This window comes from Eufriesea mexicana, unplaced genomic scaffold, assembly GCF_001483705.2.
Source record: "Eufriesea mexicana isolate 0111107269 unplaced genomic scaffold, ASM148370v2 scaffold572, whole genome shotgun sequence".
NCBI lineage: Eukaryota > Metazoa > Arthropoda > Insecta > Hymenoptera > Apidae > Eufriesea > Eufriesea mexicana.
Window position 1 is genome coordinate 646,041 of NW_016908738.1, and position 18,272 is coordinate 664,312.

Below are 18,272 nucleotides of genomic sequence, written 5' to 3' on the forward strand. Positions count from 1 at the left end.
TCTCTCTCTCTCTCTCTCTCTCTCTCTCTCTCTCTCTCTCTCTCTCTTTTATTCTGTAACGATTGTGCGCCAACGATAATACAATCGATACGTTAACGTACACGACACGCAGTGTTTATTCCCCATTCCCACTTTTCCCCGCCGCAACTTGCCTTTCAATACTTTGTTCGCAGGTACGCTTCGCCCAAGCAGCTACAAAGGAACCTAACTACACGATACTCGCACCTTCGCCCGACTTACCTACGTCTGGTTATTTACCCAATTTATATGTCGTACACGCTTGCATCGTTTCGTCGAATTCGAGTCGTCGTATCCGAAACGATCCGTTTCGATTCGACTCGATCCGATTCGATCCGATTCGATTCAATCCGATTCTTTCGACGCATATTTGCATTCGTTCGCGCGAATCGACGCGCGTCCGTTTACACGCTCGCGTGACAGCGAATCAGCTTTTCGATCGAACGATCGATCCATCGATCGATCCACCGAGACCGACCGACCAACCGACCGACCGACCGCGTTTACGAAAACGATACTTTGCGGACGATTCAGAGACGCGCGTAAATAAAGAGGAAAGAAAGAAAAAATAAAAAATAAAAAATAAGAAAAGAAAAAGGTCGAAAGGTTGATCGCGATGTTATTAACGTTCGACGATGTTTAAACGCGTCTTCTCCCGCCATTGAAAATTATGACTCATACTAACGCTGTGCTTTTTCTGTTTTCTCTTTTTCCACGGGGGGCGTAAACTAGCAGACAGCTACCAGTATCAGCTGCAATCGATGTGGCAGAAATGCTGGAACACCAATCAGAGCCTGGTGCACAATCTGCGCTTTCGAGAACGTGGTCCACTCAAGTCTTGGCGACCAGAAACGATGGCGGAGGCAATCTTCAGCGTGCTGAAGGAAGGATTGTCCTTGAGTCAAGCCGCGAGGTAACTACCAGTTTTCGTTCCTTCCACCTTCGATTCCCGCGCGTTCTTCACGGTCGTCTTCGTTTTCCCCGCTCGCCTTTTCGAAATTAACGAAACCGAATTTCGCGCGTTAAACGAATAAAGAATCGCGTCGCGACGCTGCTCAACCAAATGGATCGTCTGAATTACAGATCCGCATCAGACGTTTCCCCCCTTCGGCCCCGTTTTTCCGGCCGCCGTTTAAGGAAAGCGCCAAGGGGAATTTCATTATTAGATGGATATTTGTGGCGCGACGGGACAAATTAAACTAAGAAAGTTCATCGGACCGTTTGGTAAAACGAAAGGCCGAATTTTCCACGAAACTTCTCGATGGCTTCTCGATTATCGTTGTCGCGGTTATTATTGTCGCGGTTATTATTGTCGCGGTTGTCGTCGTGGTTGCGTTCCGCGATGGCGAGTGCCATCGATGCCAATCGATTGTTTAATCGTCCAAGACAAAAGTATCGGCTGCCGGTTTTTCATGCGGTATTTTTCAACGGCTCACGGCAGAAATTAATTCTGCCGCGTTACAGTTTGTTTTGTTGCAACGAACAATTTGCCGCGAAAGTTTCGAGCGATTCGGTCGGAATGATTTAGTTGCGAGAATCGCGGTGCCCGAAGCGGTAACCTGTGTCGGATGTAAATGGGTTAAAACAGGGAGAAAACAATTGGCCGCCGGGTTCGGCGAGCGGTCAACTTAAGAACTTTTACAGCTTAGTCGTAAAACGCGTATCGCACGCGCGTAATAACGCGTCGTCGTTAAAGGTTCTTTCCCTTTGTGCCAACGCACAGAGAGAGAGAGCGTTCGATCGGGCAACGTTTCGCGAAACAAGCTCGATAATCTTTACGAGAATCGATCGATCTCGCCCCGGTCCCCTGTCCTCTGCGCGATCGTCTTCGCCGACCTTACGCGCCGTGCCGGATCGCGAACGGCTGTTAAAGAAACGCTGTGTGATATTTTGTTGCAGGAAATACGACATCCCGTACCCGACGTTCGTGCTGTATGCCAATCGAGTGCACAATATGCTGGGTCCCAGCGCCGATGGAGGAGCCGGTGAGTGTGGTTCGCCATTTTCCTCATAGCCTCTTAGGGTCGCGACCTTGCCGTTTCTCGATTAGCGCACTCGCTCGGAGAGAACAAATTCCTTCTCCCTCTCTCTCTCGATCTCTCTCTCGCTCTCTCGCTCTCTCTCTCTCTCTTACCCTTAATCTCTTTGATAGTCGAATCCAGATAGAATCGCGAAGCATCTTCCTTTGTTATCCTTGCAACCTTCCTCTCTGCATCCTGTGGATGAACACACCGCTCCCTCGTCGGGCAACATTCTTCGAAGCCGAAAACGAAACACACGCGAGACAAAGGCTCGGCACACGTGGAGCAAATAGACGTGGTTCTCGGTTCTCGATACGGTGTAGCAAATCGTAAATAGAGTTAACAAAGGGGGAACGTGAGGGTGTACGGTCGCGAGCATTAGCCGCGGTCGTAAAAGTCGCGCCATTGCGTCGCGACTCGAGAACCATTTTTCCTCGGGAATGCGGGGAGGCATCGAGAAACGGCGGATGGTCCGAGTAGCTCGGCCGAGCGATTCCAGTGCTTCGATACACGCTATTCGCTCGCTTTTCTTCTCTGTTCGCAGATCTCCGTCCGAAAGGTAGAGGCAGACCGCAAAGGATTCTGTTGGGCGTTTGGCCGGACGAGCACATTCGCGGAGTGATTCGAGCCGTCGTGTTCCGCGACGGCCACTCTCCGCACATGGTGAAGGAGGAGCCGACATCGATGTACCCGAGTTTGGCAAATTACGCCGCTTGCAACGGTCCCGAAGGCGCGGTCAGCCCCGGAGCGGCAGCCGCGGCCGCGGTCGCTGCGGTCGCTCAAGGTAACGCCACGCGCACTCTAACCTTTCCATTCTCCTCTTTCTCCTTTTCTCCTTTTCTCCTTTTCTCTTCCGTCGCTGTTTCGAAAACGAGCCAGTAATAATAACCGTTCCGTCCGGTTTGCGTCGGTTGCCCTTTTCTAGGATTGCGGCATCAAATGTGCAGCATGGTAGCGGCGGCGCATTCGCAGCAGCACGACATAATGGCGACAAATCTGTCGACGAATCTGTCGACGAGTCTCTCGTCGAACCTTCAGGCAGCGATGCAGGCTAGCCAGCATCATCACAACAGCAACAACAGCGGTGCACCTGGCCTCGGTAGCAACAACGGTGGCGGAGGCGGTGGAAACAACGGGAACTCGCCGTTGAATCTGGGCTTGGCCAGTCCAGGTTCCGGTGGTCCGCCGGAGAGCCCGATGGAGAGTCCGCTGGCGAGTCCGCTCGGGCCTCTGATGGATCCCGGACACATACCTAGCAGCGTGGAAGTTGGCATCGGGGTCAGCGGTATGACCTACAAGCCGGCGCGGAGCTTCGTCAGCCCGCGGCCGGAGAATCTCTTCCAGGAGGACATCACGGATCTCGTGAAGAGTCCACACGGGCTAAAGGACAAGGACAAGATCCCCGTGAAGCTGGAGCCGTTAACGGACTCGCGTTGCGAATAGTAAGCGAGACTGGCTCGAGATCGAACGAGCTAAACGTTGCCCGTTGGATCGGCCCGACAGCGTCTCACTTCCATCGCGATCCTAACAGGCTTCCGCCGTTTCGTCGCGACCGCGTGACACCACACGCCTCACCGGTCGGCGATACACGCGGAGGCTAGTCTCCGAGGAGGAGGCGATACTCGCTATACGGATTATTCGAACGCGTACGACCGCGTACGATCGCGCGCGCGGCCATCGGTTCGTCCGATCGCGTGAGAAAGGGAATAAAATGATAGAAAAATGCAAACCGAGCGACACACGACGAATCGAATGCGGCGTTCGGTGTCTCGAACGGTCCGTATTCCGACGACATTCGTCCTCGCGACGACACACTGCAGTATACCAGAGCGTTCTCGCGCGCGAGATCGTTCGAGATTTACAATCAAAACGGAGTAGAGAGGGAAATAATGGTTGACTAGGAGTCGCGAGCGATCGCGAGACGTATATAAAGACGACGCGAAGGAACGCGCACGATCGATGCTCGATTCACACACACACACACACATACACACACACACACGCACACACGATCCCTCGATCCTTCGATCCTCGAATCTCACACGCGCCAACTCTCTACGCACACACACGCACACACGATCCCTCGATCCTTCGATCCTCGAATCTCACACGCGCCAACTCTCTCCCGCCCGACATCGAGCATCGATCATCGAGCGATCGCTCGACCGACTCCGACGCAGCCTCGAAGGCCGCCTATTTTAAGAAAACGTTCCGTAGCTATCTGCTCGATATCGGAGAGCTCGTCGCGACGCTCTCGTCGCGAGGCAGCCGCAACCGATCGGTTGGATCGCGAAATTTATTCGTTCGACTGTGCACGATCCACCGGCGTTGGGCTGCGCGCGCGAAAGCGCGTGCACTCGCGAGTAGAAACGTGGAGATTCGCGTGTACTATTGCACGGACACGCGCTCTTACGCTCGAGATTTATATATCTACGCATATACGATAACCATACGTTTAATATGCCAAATGTATAGTAATTGGGAAGCGATCTCGTGTGCCACGAGCCCACCCAGTATTCGCGTCGACCGTGACGCGGCTCGTCGGAACTCGCGGTTTGGAAGCAACGTCCACGACGCGCAGTCGGACTTGGCGGAGGAAAAGGGAACGGAGCGGAAAGAGAAGCCGAGGATGATTTCTCGTGGCGCGGTTCGACACGCGGAGACCGCGTCGAAACGTCTATACAAAGCAGAGAGAGACGACAGCAGGAGATTATAATAGCCCCGTTCGTGGAACGGTGGATCGATCCGAGAAACGTTGCGCTTCCGAAAAAAATAAAAAAAGTAAAAAAAGTAAAAAAAAAAAAAAAACCATAATAAACGAAAATCGCGAAGGAGATCCTACGAGAGCGAAGGAAATGTACAAAATTCGCTTGCGACTGTTCGTCGATCGAGACGACTAAAAAATCTCTACGGACCGAAAGAGAAACAAGAGTTGTTCGACTAAGTGCGAACGCGTTTGCGCGCGAAAGGGAGAACAAGACCGATTGCTGTACTTTATTAAGTGTAATGATTGCCTTCCTGCCATATTTGGGGTATGCCAAGTATAAAAATTATAAGGTTTAGAGATTAGGGAACGAAAAAAATTAACGACACTACCGCGAAATTCATTGAATTTGGAACAAGAGAAAATGTCTGCCGACAGATGCGCGAGAAGATGCCGATTGCCTGTAAACGTTGCGTGCGCGGACGAGCGTGTGAGTTAGCTGAAAGGGAACCCGCGTGTAATCCAATCGAATGCGTGTGCGTGTGACGTGTGCGCGTGAATGCTTTTTTTCGGAAAGATCGTGCTATTTTTCAAAATTTTACACGTTACGCGTACGACTTTTCGCGAAAAGACCCTCGATCCTCGACAATCGAAGAAGAGAACGCGTACGAGACGAGTAGCCGTCGATACGACGCGTCTTTTCGATACGTTCGTCGTTCGAAATCCAACCGAACGGGACCCGGATCGGATTCGAATCGGCCTCTCGCGTGCTACCTGCCCGCGATCGATCCGATTCCGACCGGGAATCGTTCTCGAACGATTCGCGTCTACTCCTCGATCGTTCTTCCCACGAACCGCCGTTCAGAGATTTCGTGCGACGTCTACGAGCGAGTTCGTAGCGGACCTAGTCATCCTAGGAACAGCAAGAGGGGGGAAGACAGAGAGAAAGTGAGATGGATAGGATGAGGAAGAATGAGAGAGTGAATGGAAGAGAAGAAACAGAGAGCACGAGAGAAAGGAGGGAGCACGTGTGACAGAGAGAACGAAACTTTCTAAACAACAAAAAAAAAAAAGCAAATTTTTTAAAGTTGGCACACTGGTTCGAGTGACTCTTTGTAAGTATTAAAAAGTAAAGAAAAAAAAAAAAAATTCGAAGTGGCCTTCTGTAAAAGGAAAAGACCATCGCTTTTCGCTTTTGCTCGGAAAAAAAAAAAGAAAAAAAAAAAAGTGATGGGACATATAAGGCTGTCCCTCGTGTTATACGTTGTCTAGGCAACTTTTTTGGAAAACGTTGTTCTCGCGCCGCTCCCCTATGAAAGCTTTAAACGGTTCGTACGAAAGTTTCGAGAGCAATCGATTAGCGTGTTAATTATCGGCGATTAGAAAATTAATTCGGGAAAACTCTAAAACTCGTTATTCTTGATACGAAAGATTTTTGGGTAAAACGAAAACTATTCGGGCGATTCGGTCGACGTGAAAGTGTGTGCCGATCGAGCACGTTTTATTTTTCGCGTGAAAAATCGGAACGACACGCGAGGGAGCGATCGATCAAACGGGGGCGGGGGGCCGGGGGTGGAGTGGGCTGTGGGAGGATGGGGGTGGGAGAAAAAAAATGGAACGGAATTAAGAAAAGCGAAGGGAAGCAAAAGAAAAGGGGAAGAAAAAAGGGAAGAGGAACGGTAGATCGCGAATTTAAAAGATTTTATTACGATTTAGGCTTAATGTGTTCAACGAGAAGGTAAATTTGAACGAAACCAGCGGCAGGGTGGAGCAAAAGAAATTCGCGAGTCAAAGCGAGGAGATGAGGTTGGACGAGGAAAGGAAAAAGATATATTCAAAGAGCCGCGAACGAAATTGCGAGAAAGAATTAGCGGAAAGGCAAAGAGAGCGCGAGAGAGAGAGAGAGGGGGGGGGCTAGGGAGAGGGTGTGCGAGAGTAAAGGATGGGGCATGTGAACAGGCGAGAATGTGGAAAAGGTTAAAATTAATATTGTATAAAAAAAAGTAGCAAGTGCCTTCCAAACAAAAAAAAAAATGAAAAAAAAAAAGAAATTTAACGTGTCCCGTAGACCGTGACCACTTGTACGTGATGAAAAGTCATTCGAAATTTCGCATCACCGAACGAATCATTTGCGGCGAAAGTGAACAAGAAATGCAAGGAAGAGAGAGAAGAAGAGAGTAAAAGTGAAGGAGTGTAAAGGTAGCGAAGAAAAGGCAGAAAACGGAGTACAGATGACAGAGAGGTGCAAAGAATTATTTGTGGGGACGTTGCGTAAAATAAACATTTCTTCTTAGTACGTACATAATTCTTCTTCGTCTCGTCTCGGAGTCTTAGCGACGCTGCGCGATTTCTGCGAAGATTAAAAACAGCACGGTTATAGTCGAGGATAGAATCAAAGGAGGAACTCGAATATTTTGCGAAAACTTTTGGCTTTCCTTTTGAAACGATACGACGACCGCCAGCCGTTCCCGATCCGGAGTCGAATCCGATGGGATCGGATCGGACGGGATCGCGTCTGATTGGGAGGGAGGGAGGGAGGGAGGGGGGGGATTTTTCCCGTCGATTACGCAATGTGTCTACGAATCTTTAGTGTGCGTGTAGAGCGAATGTACAGAATCTACAAGCAAACCGACAAAATTTCTGTTTTGGATCAACCCATCACCGGTAATACCCTGAATGGCATATTCTCGTAAACGTTTCTTTTTGATTCGCTTGTACGAGAGAGAGAGAGAGAGAGAGAGAAAGCGAGAGCGAGAGAAAGGGAGAGAGAGAGAGAGGGAGAGAAAGAGAGAGCGGAGATGGATGGTAAACAGGAGGAGGAGAGCGTGTAACTGAATTACCAGAGGGAAGAAGGGATATTTCGAGAATCTTTCGTTTACGCATTTTGATATATCTGTGAACAGATGAAGAAAAACAAAGATACTTATATTACATACATAAGGTGTAAGTGAAGAAAAAAAAAAAAAAATGCATCTAATACGCTATTATTGATATAGGACACAAAGTAAAGTAAATATATATGAGACAAAAAAAATATATATATACATAAATTGATATATTGACACTATAAGGTTGCTGCTGGATGCGTTTTACGTTGAAGGAGAGGACGATGACGATACGACGATGATAACGATCACGACGATAAACGATGTCGACCGATGATGCACAGACGCAGATGCAGTTTTCCGTTCAAACGTCGTCGAGGACGAAACAAAAGTTCACGGGGAGAATTAAGTTTAGAGAAAAGTAAGGATCTTAGAGTCGAAGACAAAGTAGCTGTTAGAATTTTTATCGAGGCAACATAAGGACGGACGGGCGTGACGCTGGTATACTAGTTTGAAGAAAAACCTACCCATTTGTCCTCGTGGCTTGTACGTTTCGCTCGCTTATCGATCGGTCTCACGGGTTTTCCGTCTTCTCGATACGTCTTGTGCGCGTCCATCTTCGCCCGATTCGCTAAACCCGAACGCGGGGGGGAACGCTTGTTGCGAGCCCGAGTGGAAAAACGTAACGCGCCGGCCGGCAAGATGGATGGAAAGGGTGGAAAGTCGCGGGAGATCCGTCGTTGAGGAGGAATACTCTCGCGAGGATCCACGTGTACGTGTGTGTATAACGTCTCGAGAGGAGTGGTGGAAAGCGTGGAAAAGTTGGCGAGCGAGGCGCGCGTCCGGCCGCGAGGCTGCAAGGAACAACAACACACTCGGCTGCAGTTGCAAAATCAATTTTTAACGTTCGTTCTAGTTATCGAGAATACGTGAAACAGGATCTGAAATGTATTACGCACGCGCCGAATCTTTCCTTTATTTTCGCCTTAGCTTCGAGATGTAATGTCTTATTATAATAACGATCGACCCAACATACACGCCACACTTGTACACTCGAGGGGAGAAATGAAACACCGAGGAGAATCCAAGCGAACCGTAAGAGTAAAACGATAACGAAGCGTAGTAATCACCGTATCCGCGATTTACGACTAGTTTACAGGATGTAACACGTAACTGCGTTTACCGGAGGGACGTTACGACAGCGGAAGGAACGCGATCGAGAAACAGCGAGGAACGGGCACTGTCTTCGATTCGCCTTTCTCTGCTGCGATAACGACCCAACTGTCGAGACTAAACTAGGTGGCATCCTAATTTACAGAAACTATTAGTCGAACAATAGAACCGCACATTTTTCAGAATCCGATTATTTAATCGTATACACCCGGCCGTGGGCCGATACACACTACACACGCGTCCACCGAAAACACGCGCACCCGACCACTTTACGCTATCACACACACACACAAACAAACACGTACATTACATACATACGCGACGCATACAGACAGAAGCGCGCTCATGTGCGCGCGTACATGTACACGCACACGTGCATGCCCAAGAAAACATAAAACAACAAGGGGTGAGCGGAGCAAGTTGGAGAGCTGAAAGAGAAAGATAGGGGAAAAGTAAGCGATTAAAGTAGAAAGGAAAGAAGAGAAGAGGGGAAGAGAAGAGGGAAGAAGAAAGTGATAGAAAAGGTAAGAAATTCGGGCGACAAAAGTAGGAAAAGATAAAGGAGAAAGATAAAGGAGCGAACGAAAGAGAAATAGCGAGAGATACATTGAAATCGAAAGCAACGGAAACATTCTTGGAACAAGTACACTAAAGGAAAACACATGATATGTTACGTGAGAAACAAGCACAACCGCGTGTTCACTGTAAATAGAAAGGATGCAACATTATTATACGACAAAGTTCATCTTTATTATCGTAACCTGTAATATATTTATTTGTCCGGTCGTAAAGGTATTTTATGTAATTTAAGACCCGAGCCTCTGTTTCATTTGAATTTGCCGCCATAGCGCGCCAACGAGGCATTGGTCGATGCATCGAGAGGCGTAGAAAGGCGTTCTTTTGGTACGATAAATATTTTTGAAAGCGCTTGCAAATAAAGTTCTGGAGCGCGCATGGCCTCCGACCAGTGCCTCGCGATAATTAGGAGCGAAATCGAAAAGGACCACGTAATGCGCTCTCGCGATCGAAGTTGATCGTAGAAATTTCCGACCACTTCTTACCTCGAAATTTAGAATGTCTCCGAATCGTTATTGCGGCTGTTATATACACGTCTCTATCGCCTTTCAGCCTCGATCGCGTGAACCTGCGAACCGGAGTGTCTAATTGTTTTTGTTTCAGTTTCTAATCTCGATCGATTCGTTCGAAATCGTCGCAGCTTACAGTAGAAGACGCTCGCTGTCCAAGAACGACGTCAAGCGCAAGTTTCTTTGCAGATGGCGATAGTTTATAGTTACTATTGTTTTTATTTACATTAAAACAAAGTATTTCTTTTGAGTAGATAGTCGAATTGATTATACCGACACACTATACGAATAGTTGCGCGCGTGTCTTTAAGAAAACGCTCGAAATATGTCTGTTGTGTACCCGTGACGAATCGCGAAGCGACGTTTGTTTCCATTTTCTTCCGAACACCTCGGGTACCGAGGCTTTGGAAATAGTTTACTTTAGTCACGGATGCAAGCAAAACCTGTCACCCATTACGAATTCCTCTTTTATTTATTACCGATTAGCATGTAAGATGACGTTCTACCAACATATGCTATAATTATAAATACACCTTATATATAGTGGAGTAAGCGTTACATTACCTACCTACCTACCTACCTACCCACCTACCTACCTATCCGTGCTTGACGGGTGAAACAAACAGATGAATCACGCAATCATATATTTAAGTTGCTATCTGGCACGTATACCTAAGTAATATACTAACATAAACAGTATGCAATAATAAATATGAGAAATTAAATTGCAATCTTTTTCACTGAATCACACGACATACCCCTCCTATACGCCCTCGTCTTTCCACACAGCTGATACCTTACCTATTATTCCGGATAAAAACCTAAATTATCCATCGAGAAGACGATTGATTATTTATTCTGCAAGGGATCAAGGCAGCAAAGAAACCATATCTTTTTCCCAACAAGTTTGCGTTTCGTGGAAATAGTTTTATTTACATTTCATAATAAATAAAAATTCACCACTTTCGCATGATAAACGTAACATTAATGTTTCGTATACGATCATATGGAATCTATAATTAATAAGAGAATAAAAAAGAAAGAAAGATATAAAAAATATTGCAAAACGACAAAGTTAAATCCTTTTATATATCGAAGACATTTTTTCATCATCAAATCCTTCGTGAATGTCATCTCGACCATTATTGACATCGTCAAATTATACTTTCTCGTTATGTGGTATTTTATTTTTAGTAATTTCTTGTGCGCTAGCGTGTGCAGATTGTGAGTTGCCTTGATTGGGACTGTTTTGTTGTGGCACAGCGTTAGCCTGGACATTTTGTGGTACCTGGTTAATTATGTTTTGCTGTTGAAAATTTGGTGCTTGAGGTTCACTTTGTTGAACTGGAATTTGTCCTTGTTGTTGAAAATTTGGTGCTTGAGGTTGATTCTGTTGAAGTGGAATTTGTCCTGGTTGAAAATTTGGTGCTTGGAGTTGATTCAATTGCGGTGGAATTTGTCCTTGCTGTTGAAAACTTGGAGCTTGGGGTTGATTCTGTTGAAGTGGAATTTGTCCTAGTTGTTGAAAATTTGGAGCTTGAGGTTGATTCTGCTGAAGTGGAATTTGTCCTTGTTGTGGAAAATTTGGAGCTTGGGGTTGATTCTGATGAAGTGGAATTTGTCCTTGCTGTGGAAAATTTGGTGCTTGAGGTTGATTCGGTTGAAGTGGAATTTGCCCTTGTGGAAAATTTAAAGCTTGATGCTGATTCTGTTGAAGTGGGATTTGTCCTTGTTGAAAATGTGGAATTTGTTGTTCATTTGGCTGAAGTGGAATTTGTCTTTGTTGAAAATTTGGTGCTTGTGGTTGATTCTGTTGAAGTGGAATGTGTCCTTGTTGACCCGGGAAAGATCCGGGATATGGATGCTAAATAAAAATTTGCTCTTGATTTGCTGATTTTTATCTCCGATTAAATATAGTAAATGTACAAAATAAAATTTATTTCGGATATCTTTTGAAATCAAAACTTTTATATTTACTTTAAGTAAAATGCATATGGAAAAAGTAATGTGCCTACCGATTCGAATTGCGCTGCTTTGTTACCTGGATGTGATGGAACCTAATGACAGCAATACAAAGAACACAAACTAATGATTATCAATTACAAAAACTTTACCACAAATGCTACTTTAATAAAAGGGAAGATTAATTGGTTGGTAAAAACTATCTAATCACCAAACGATACAATTTGATATCTTTTCCTATCTGTAAATTTAGTTCAAGCATTGAGAAAACATACTATTACAAATAATACGTCATACAAATATTTTTCTATAAACATTCTAAAACGAATGATATAATTTCAAATGTTGTTAATTTTTTGCACAATTATATTCTTTATAACGAGAATATTCGCAAATTACATACACAAAACTCTATTAGTGGTAACGAAATAACATCGACGGTTTTGAAAAGTTTTGAAATGACTTCTACTTCGAATATCATAACCATGATTTTCAGGTAATCTTGAGCATTGAAAAATTTGCGACGACACCGCATGCGACTTTTATGTGATTTGAATGACGAAGAATAACACGTAACTGAGAAAGGTAGACATCGACGAAAACTAACAATGAGCCTGACCCGTGTTATTTACATTGGATCATATCTACAAACCACGCCTCTCACCTGCGACACTCATGTTTGACCCGATTTCCTTACCATGAGTCTCACACGATATTGTAGGTAAAGGAGTTAATTACTTTACACTCGTTATGCGCATCTATAGTACTAATTAAATATCTATGTTAAAGAATTGAAGATGTAAATATAGAATATAACGTAATATATATATAATCAGTATAATGAATGTAGAAGCTATTCGTAACAATATTACTTACCATTCCTTCACCCATCATTCTTTGCATTTCATCTTGCATTTGTCTTGCGTATGTTTCAAACTCTTCCTGGGTATAAATTTGTTGTTCATCTAATCCTTGCCAACCATTATCTTGCTGGAAATCTGGTTTCTTTGTATCTTCCCAGAATTCACGATAACTAAAATATTCATATTATATAATAATAATATACATTAAAATACATATATATATATATATATGACAAAATAATATGACAAAATGTACACATATATGTACCTAATGAGACCATCTTTATTGAGATCAGTTTCATTGAATACGTGTTCCCTCATTCTTTCCATCTCCTCAGCTCGTCTTATTAAATCCGTGGGTCCCCCTTGAGCATAAAGTTTATCCAATTCTTTCAAAAATAATGCTTTTACTTCATCTTGATCCCATACCCCATTACCATCGATATCTAGAACATTCATTTTTTTAAGTATGTAAAAATAAAAATATTATAAAGAAGCAAAGAAAATATAAACGTTATACCATGGAAGTAAAAAAATGTTCTCGGATTAAATACTTCATCTTCCATATGATCCAGTTTTTCCCATACTTCTTCTAATTGTTGTTTACTTCCTGGGTGATGTATCTATAAAACCATATAATAATAAGTAACATCATAAATCATATGGCTATTATAACAAGTACATTCACAACTTACAGGTTCATGTTTTTTCTGCTGTTCTTTTGCTGCTTCTAATTCATGCTCATAATTCTTCCGTTCCACATCATTCATATCTGTAATAAAAAAAAATACACAAGAAAATATTTATTATTGCAACTAGATAATCATAATTTAATTTATAACATTTAATTTATGTTTACGTTTCAATTTTTCTTCTTCTTCAAATTTCACTTTCATTTCATGCTTTTTAAACTCTTCTCGCCTCTTCTTGTCAGTTTTCGCTAAATCTCTACTAGTCTGTGTCAAGAAACAAATAGTATATTATATTCAATAACAAGCTTACTTTACTTTGTGCTAATATTATATTACCTTAGCAATTAATTTCTTTAGATCCTGAATTTCAAATGAACGCGTATTGGTATGATCTAAATGTTCAGGTACTTTTAAATGTTTTATATCTAAACCATTCCTTAATTCATTTTCTTCTGTCGCAAGATGTCTTAATCTTTCCAATTCGATTCTTTTTATCTCATCCAATTTTGATCTAATATTATGGCTTACAAATTGTAGTTCATCGGCAATTTTCCCTGTCTGATTAATAAAAAGATTCTCAAAAATATATGAAATTTGTTCTATACTTAATTTAAATATCAAATTATTTTTTTCAAATTACACGTATATCTTCTTGATTTGCTTTCTTTATCTTTTCCTTAAACTCAGGATCACTCTCTAACACCTGAACAACTTGCATCAGGTATTTGTGGTACTCCATATCCACCTATGTAGAAAAAGCTTCTGCTTTGAGTAATATTAAATAAAATGAAAATATAAGAAAAAGCATACCATATGTTCCATATCATCAACAGCATTTTCATTATCATCATCCTTGTCCTTGCTCTTTTGATTAACAGGTGGAGCAACGGACCATTGAACTGTCACGCTTATTAGGAAAAATAAGAGGAAGTACTTCATGTTTCTACAATAAAGAATTGCAAACAATATGTTTTAAAATGATCATGGAATTATGACAAAAATTTTCAATCAATTTATCATGTAAAAAAACAAAAATAAATACAATCGATTTAATGGAATGGAGATAAAAACAAATTGATTATGATTAGTTTCTATTGTTTCTTTCTAATATATAAATTATTTAAAAATGATTTTCCAATATCGCTCTTTTCAAAACACTTTTTCGATTTAGCGCGTTTTTGTTAAAAGACGTGGATCACTATCGTAATAAACGCGCAACAGATGTGTGAACAAGGAAACGTTGGTAATGTATTTACGCGGAAAATATGTTGATTTGGTTATATATTTTGACGATTCTAACAAGTGAAAACGAACAATTCGATATTCCATAAGGATCAATGTTATAATAGTTGACTAAACAAATTAAAAATCAAAATTACACCGAATAATAAATTTATGCAATTAACTGTAACATTGCAATCGCTATACGTATATGTAACGTTAAAGTACATTTCACAGGGAAAACCATAGTATAAAAATAGATATAAGGAAAACATAAAAACAAAAATATTCATAAATTTAAAGTTAAACCGACTAAATGAGGTCATACAAAAAAAATACATATACAAAAGATTCTTCTTAATATTTCGGTTTATCGTTACTTCGATTGCCTCGGTGAAAGTGCAGATGTATAAATTTTCACTCGACACTACAGAAGATTTTCTATTCTCACTTAAAACCTAACCAATGATTAATCGCGGATCTTTGTGTACGAGTAAGTAACCACAATCGTATATAATCATATGTGATTGGCGATCAACTACGAGATACAAGTGAGATCGTATCGTATATACCAAGAGATAGAGAAACGTTGGAAAATCCAGTACTAGTGCGTCGCGGCAAACGAGATAACTACCGTAACACAGCGTTTGTTTCCAAAATAGGTAATGCCGTGTAACGTGGAAGCAAGATTGTCACTGATACTGGAATGCTACACAGGAGTTTACCGTTCGATGTAACTCTTTGCTATACTGATACTTGTAGTAATATCAAGTGACGTTTATCACAATAAAAATTTTAAAAACACAAACGACCAAAGCCTAAACGAGAAAAAAATAGATATACAAAATTAATTGATCAGCACCGATCAGTACCGAATTGCACTGATTTATTCACGGTATTTCTGTTAGCTACCTGACGACGTTTCATACATATGCAATACGATCTCACATTGCAGAAGTTTGCAGTTCGTGCGATAGATGGCGATAAGTACCCATTTTGCTGCAAGAGATTCTTTCAGTTTTTTATCGGTAGAGATTTTTTCTTAGGAAAATTAATGTTTTCATGTTGTCATATAGATTACATTCGAAGATTGTTGACAAATGATTGTTTTCTTTCGTATTACTATGTTCGTATCGCTATTTATCGCCAATCAAAATAGTTTTTCAATAAATTAATCGTAAATCGATCCGATTTTACTACGCATCAACGTTTTATAAAGTAACAGAAATAATTGTACAAGAAATTAAAAGCAAAATTCTGTATTTAACATAAATAAGCAACGCAACGGTAACAGGAAGAAACTTTTATATGAAATTACTTTGCGCGTGCAACATATAATCCATTTCAATTTTTAAAAAGTAAGTGTACCATTTTGTACCTGGTGATAAACAAATTTATATATCGTAATGTTGCATTCACTACCGAATTTATCATTGAACAGATGTTTCTATAGTTTTACCTTGGCAAGTGGGAACAGTCTAAACGAATGGTGAAAGGATCGAATGCATACATCGAAATAGAATATACTACAGATTATGACCACGCCCCGACACCGATTGAATCCTGCGGTATATAACAAAATTCTTTTGCTAACATTTAAACGATGCAAGCGACGAACCAAAAATCGAGAATAATCGCTTTATCACGCCAACTGTAATAACGTCTCCGATCGGAAAAGTAAGTACGAATTCTTTCTTTTTCCTTTTTTCTTTCAAATCAATCATAATTGCCATAGAAATCGTTATTCGTGTGCGATCATTATTCATAAGACAGATGCAAAAATTTTGATAGGTTAGAAATGAGAGGAAAAGCGGAAAGGTGGAAAGAACGGAAAAAATATAGTAAGTTAATATCGGTTCTCGGATAAAGGAAGTGGAAATATGAAAACTGGAGCGTGTTTAAAGATTCCATGAAATTCGTATACGTTATTGCATCTATCGAATACAACACGAATCGTTAATAACACAATACGCGAGTGTCTGGTAACACAGTATCCGAAATGATTAAGAGGAATCTCGTCGTAGTAAGACGCAACGATAATAAATCGTGGAAGAACGTGGAGCAAGATTTACTTCGGTTGGAAAGGAAGCAGAAGATAAAGTCGAATGCGTATCGAAGGGAGCCAATGCTCCAGAAATACCGTAATGCGTAATCGTGATACCGCGCGCTGCTTTCAAGAGCAAAATGGCAGCAGGAGAGCACGTGAACGATCGCGGCCACCCCGTCGAACACTCGGCGAACCGTGAACCTTTGAATTCTTCGAACAGTCATTAGGACAAAAGTATACCTGTGTCTACGATCCTTCGTAGACCTGTTACTTTGGGACAATGCCTAGCCCGACAAGTGTTTTCGTATCTGATTGACCCATCTTTGGACGGAACTTGGACAAACGGCTAATTTTTCTCCGAGCTAACGACCTTCGTATACCTGACGCATCCTTCTCTACCTTTCTTTCTTCTCTCTTTCTCTTCGTTTATCTGCTCGACTTTGTCTCTTTCTCCCTCCGAGAAATATCCCGGAGGATCGGTAGAGTCACGCGAACGCTCCGTGAACTAGTCCTCGATCTCTTACTCGCAACAGTCCGTTTTTCCCGTCTTTTTTTCTCTTCGTCTCCATAGCATTCGTTAACAGCGTGCAGCCAATTATTTCGTGCCGATAGGCAAAGGGGGAACGGAACGAATGCCAACGCTGACTTTTCTTCCTTCCAATGCGCCTGTTCTACGTGGGCGTTGATGTCTCTCCCTTATTAAAGTACACAGCCTGAAAATCACGAGAGATCTTGTACTTTTTCCTCGCGGAAATTCTCTCGATCGTTTCGCAGAGGTGACGCGTGCGTTTACGACGAACTGTGCACTCTTTGCTTCGATAACGGCAAGTCCACGTTGAGAACGCGAAACGTAATTTTGCGAGCGTGCTCCTTTGCCGAAAAGCAGGGAGCCGTTGTCCCGGAGCGCGAAAAAATTGTCGGTATACGTCGAGGTATGACGGAAGCAGCTAAATGCTTAAACGCTCGAAACGCAAGCTTAAATGCCGTTGATTGCAGTAGGAGGGAAATGAGAGGTTGCACGACGGACTCGTATCTCTCGTGGCAGCAAGCGTTCTCAAAGACGACCACCGTGGGTAACGATGCGAGTCCTTGCACGAATCGGCCGATGAATGAACACTCCCCTTGCGATCGAAACGCCGATCGATTCTTCAAACTCGAAACTTCGCTTCGATCTTTTCGCACGCGTTCACGCTTATCTTCGCTGGTGTTTCGCCAGCCGTCTCCTCTGCTCCATCGAGCCGACTTCGCCTTTCTTTCCATCCACCTTTTTCCTCTCGAAATTTTTCCTCCCGGAGAAGTAGATCGGCGAAAGATCGATACGACGAATCGATGCAGGCTGGACTTTAGATGGAGAACGCAGTGGTAGCGGTAACGAAACGAGAAGAGATGGAAAGCAGAACTCGAAGATGAAATTTAAATAAACGATCCAAATGTTCTGTGTGTTGACTCGTTGGATCGAAGGATTTTCGAGGACCCGAAAACGCGGCAAATAGGCAACGCAAGTTGAGTTGTAAATAAGCGTTTAGTGTATCTCTGACGGATCTGAAACAAGGGACAAGCGATCAAGGGGCTTCCGCTTGCTGCGTGGAATCGCTTCCGTTAAAGGGATTCGAGGATACGCTCCGAATGAGTTTTCCGTCGAGGTTCCCCACGCTCGGACG

General features: G+C 42.8%; 2 protein-coding genes across 7 annotated transcripts in view; one reads left to right on the forward strand and one right to left on the reverse strand.

Moving 5' to 3' along the window:
* Window positions 1–3,903, forward strand: part of LOC108545928 (protein bric-a-brac 2) — a 153,930-nt gene extending 150,027 nt beyond the window's left edge. Inside the window, exons 3-6 of one of the 3 annotated variants that reach the window (XM_017897758.1) lie at window positions 751–931; window positions 1,918–2,003; window positions 2,584–2,823; window positions 2,965–3,903. In XM_017897758.1, coding sequence (XP_017753247.1) covers window positions 751–931; window positions 1,918–2,003; window positions 2,584–2,823; window positions 2,965–3,482 — 1,025 coding nt within the window. In that variant the 3' untranslated portion in view covers window positions 3,483–3,903. Of the gene's footprint in view, window positions 1–173; window positions 233–750; window positions 932–1,917; window positions 2,004–2,583; window positions 2,824–2,964 lie in introns of those variants that run through there. The other 2 variants (XM_017897760.1, XM_017897762.1) reach the window with 2 other exon arrangements.
* Window positions 3,904–10,950: 7,047 nt separating this feature from the next.
* On the reverse strand, window positions 10,951–15,502 carry NUCB1 (Nucleobindin 1). 4 transcript variants are annotated; one of them, XM_017897676.1, is made up of 11 exons: window positions 15,477–15,502; window positions 14,154–14,286; window positions 13,984–14,088; window positions 13,680–13,901; window positions 13,511–13,607; window positions 13,347–13,423; window positions 13,172–13,274; window positions 12,920–13,097; window positions 12,665–12,821; window positions 11,842–11,883; window positions 10,951–11,690 (listed from the first exon to the last, which is right to left on the reverse strand). In XM_017897676.1, the coding sequence occupies exons 2-11, from the start codon at window positions 14,280–14,282 to the stop codon at window positions 10,986–10,988; spliced, it is 1,815 nt and encodes a 604-aa protein (XP_017753165.1). In that variant the 5' UTR covers window positions 14,283–14,286; window positions 15,477–15,502; the 3' UTR covers window positions 10,951–10,985. The 4 variants fall into 4 exon arrangements, with proteins under 4 accessions (XP_017753165.1, XP_017753163.1, XP_017753162.1 ...); XM_017897674.1 differs by lacking the exon at window positions 15,477–15,502 and adding an exon at window positions 15,199–15,459; XM_017897673.1 differs by lacking the exon at window positions 15,477–15,502 and adding an exon at window positions 15,137–15,459.
* Between the last annotated feature and the right edge of the window lie 2,770 nt (window positions 15,503–18,272).

Bases quoted from the DNA above. Each gene is read 5' to 3' on its own strand.
- NUCB1 (XM_017897676.1), bottom strand. From the start codon at position 14,282: ATGAAGTACTTCCTCTTATTTTTCCTAATAAGCGTGACAGTTCAATGG. The intron at 13,608-13,679 runs GTAATATAATAT...TTCTTGACACAG, and splicing joins TAAAGAAATTAATTGCTAAG to ACTAGTAGAGATTTAGCGAA. The intron at 12,822-12,919 runs GTACATATATGT...TGAATATTTTAG, and splicing joins AATAAAGATGGTCTCATTAG to TTATCGTGAATTCTGGGAAG.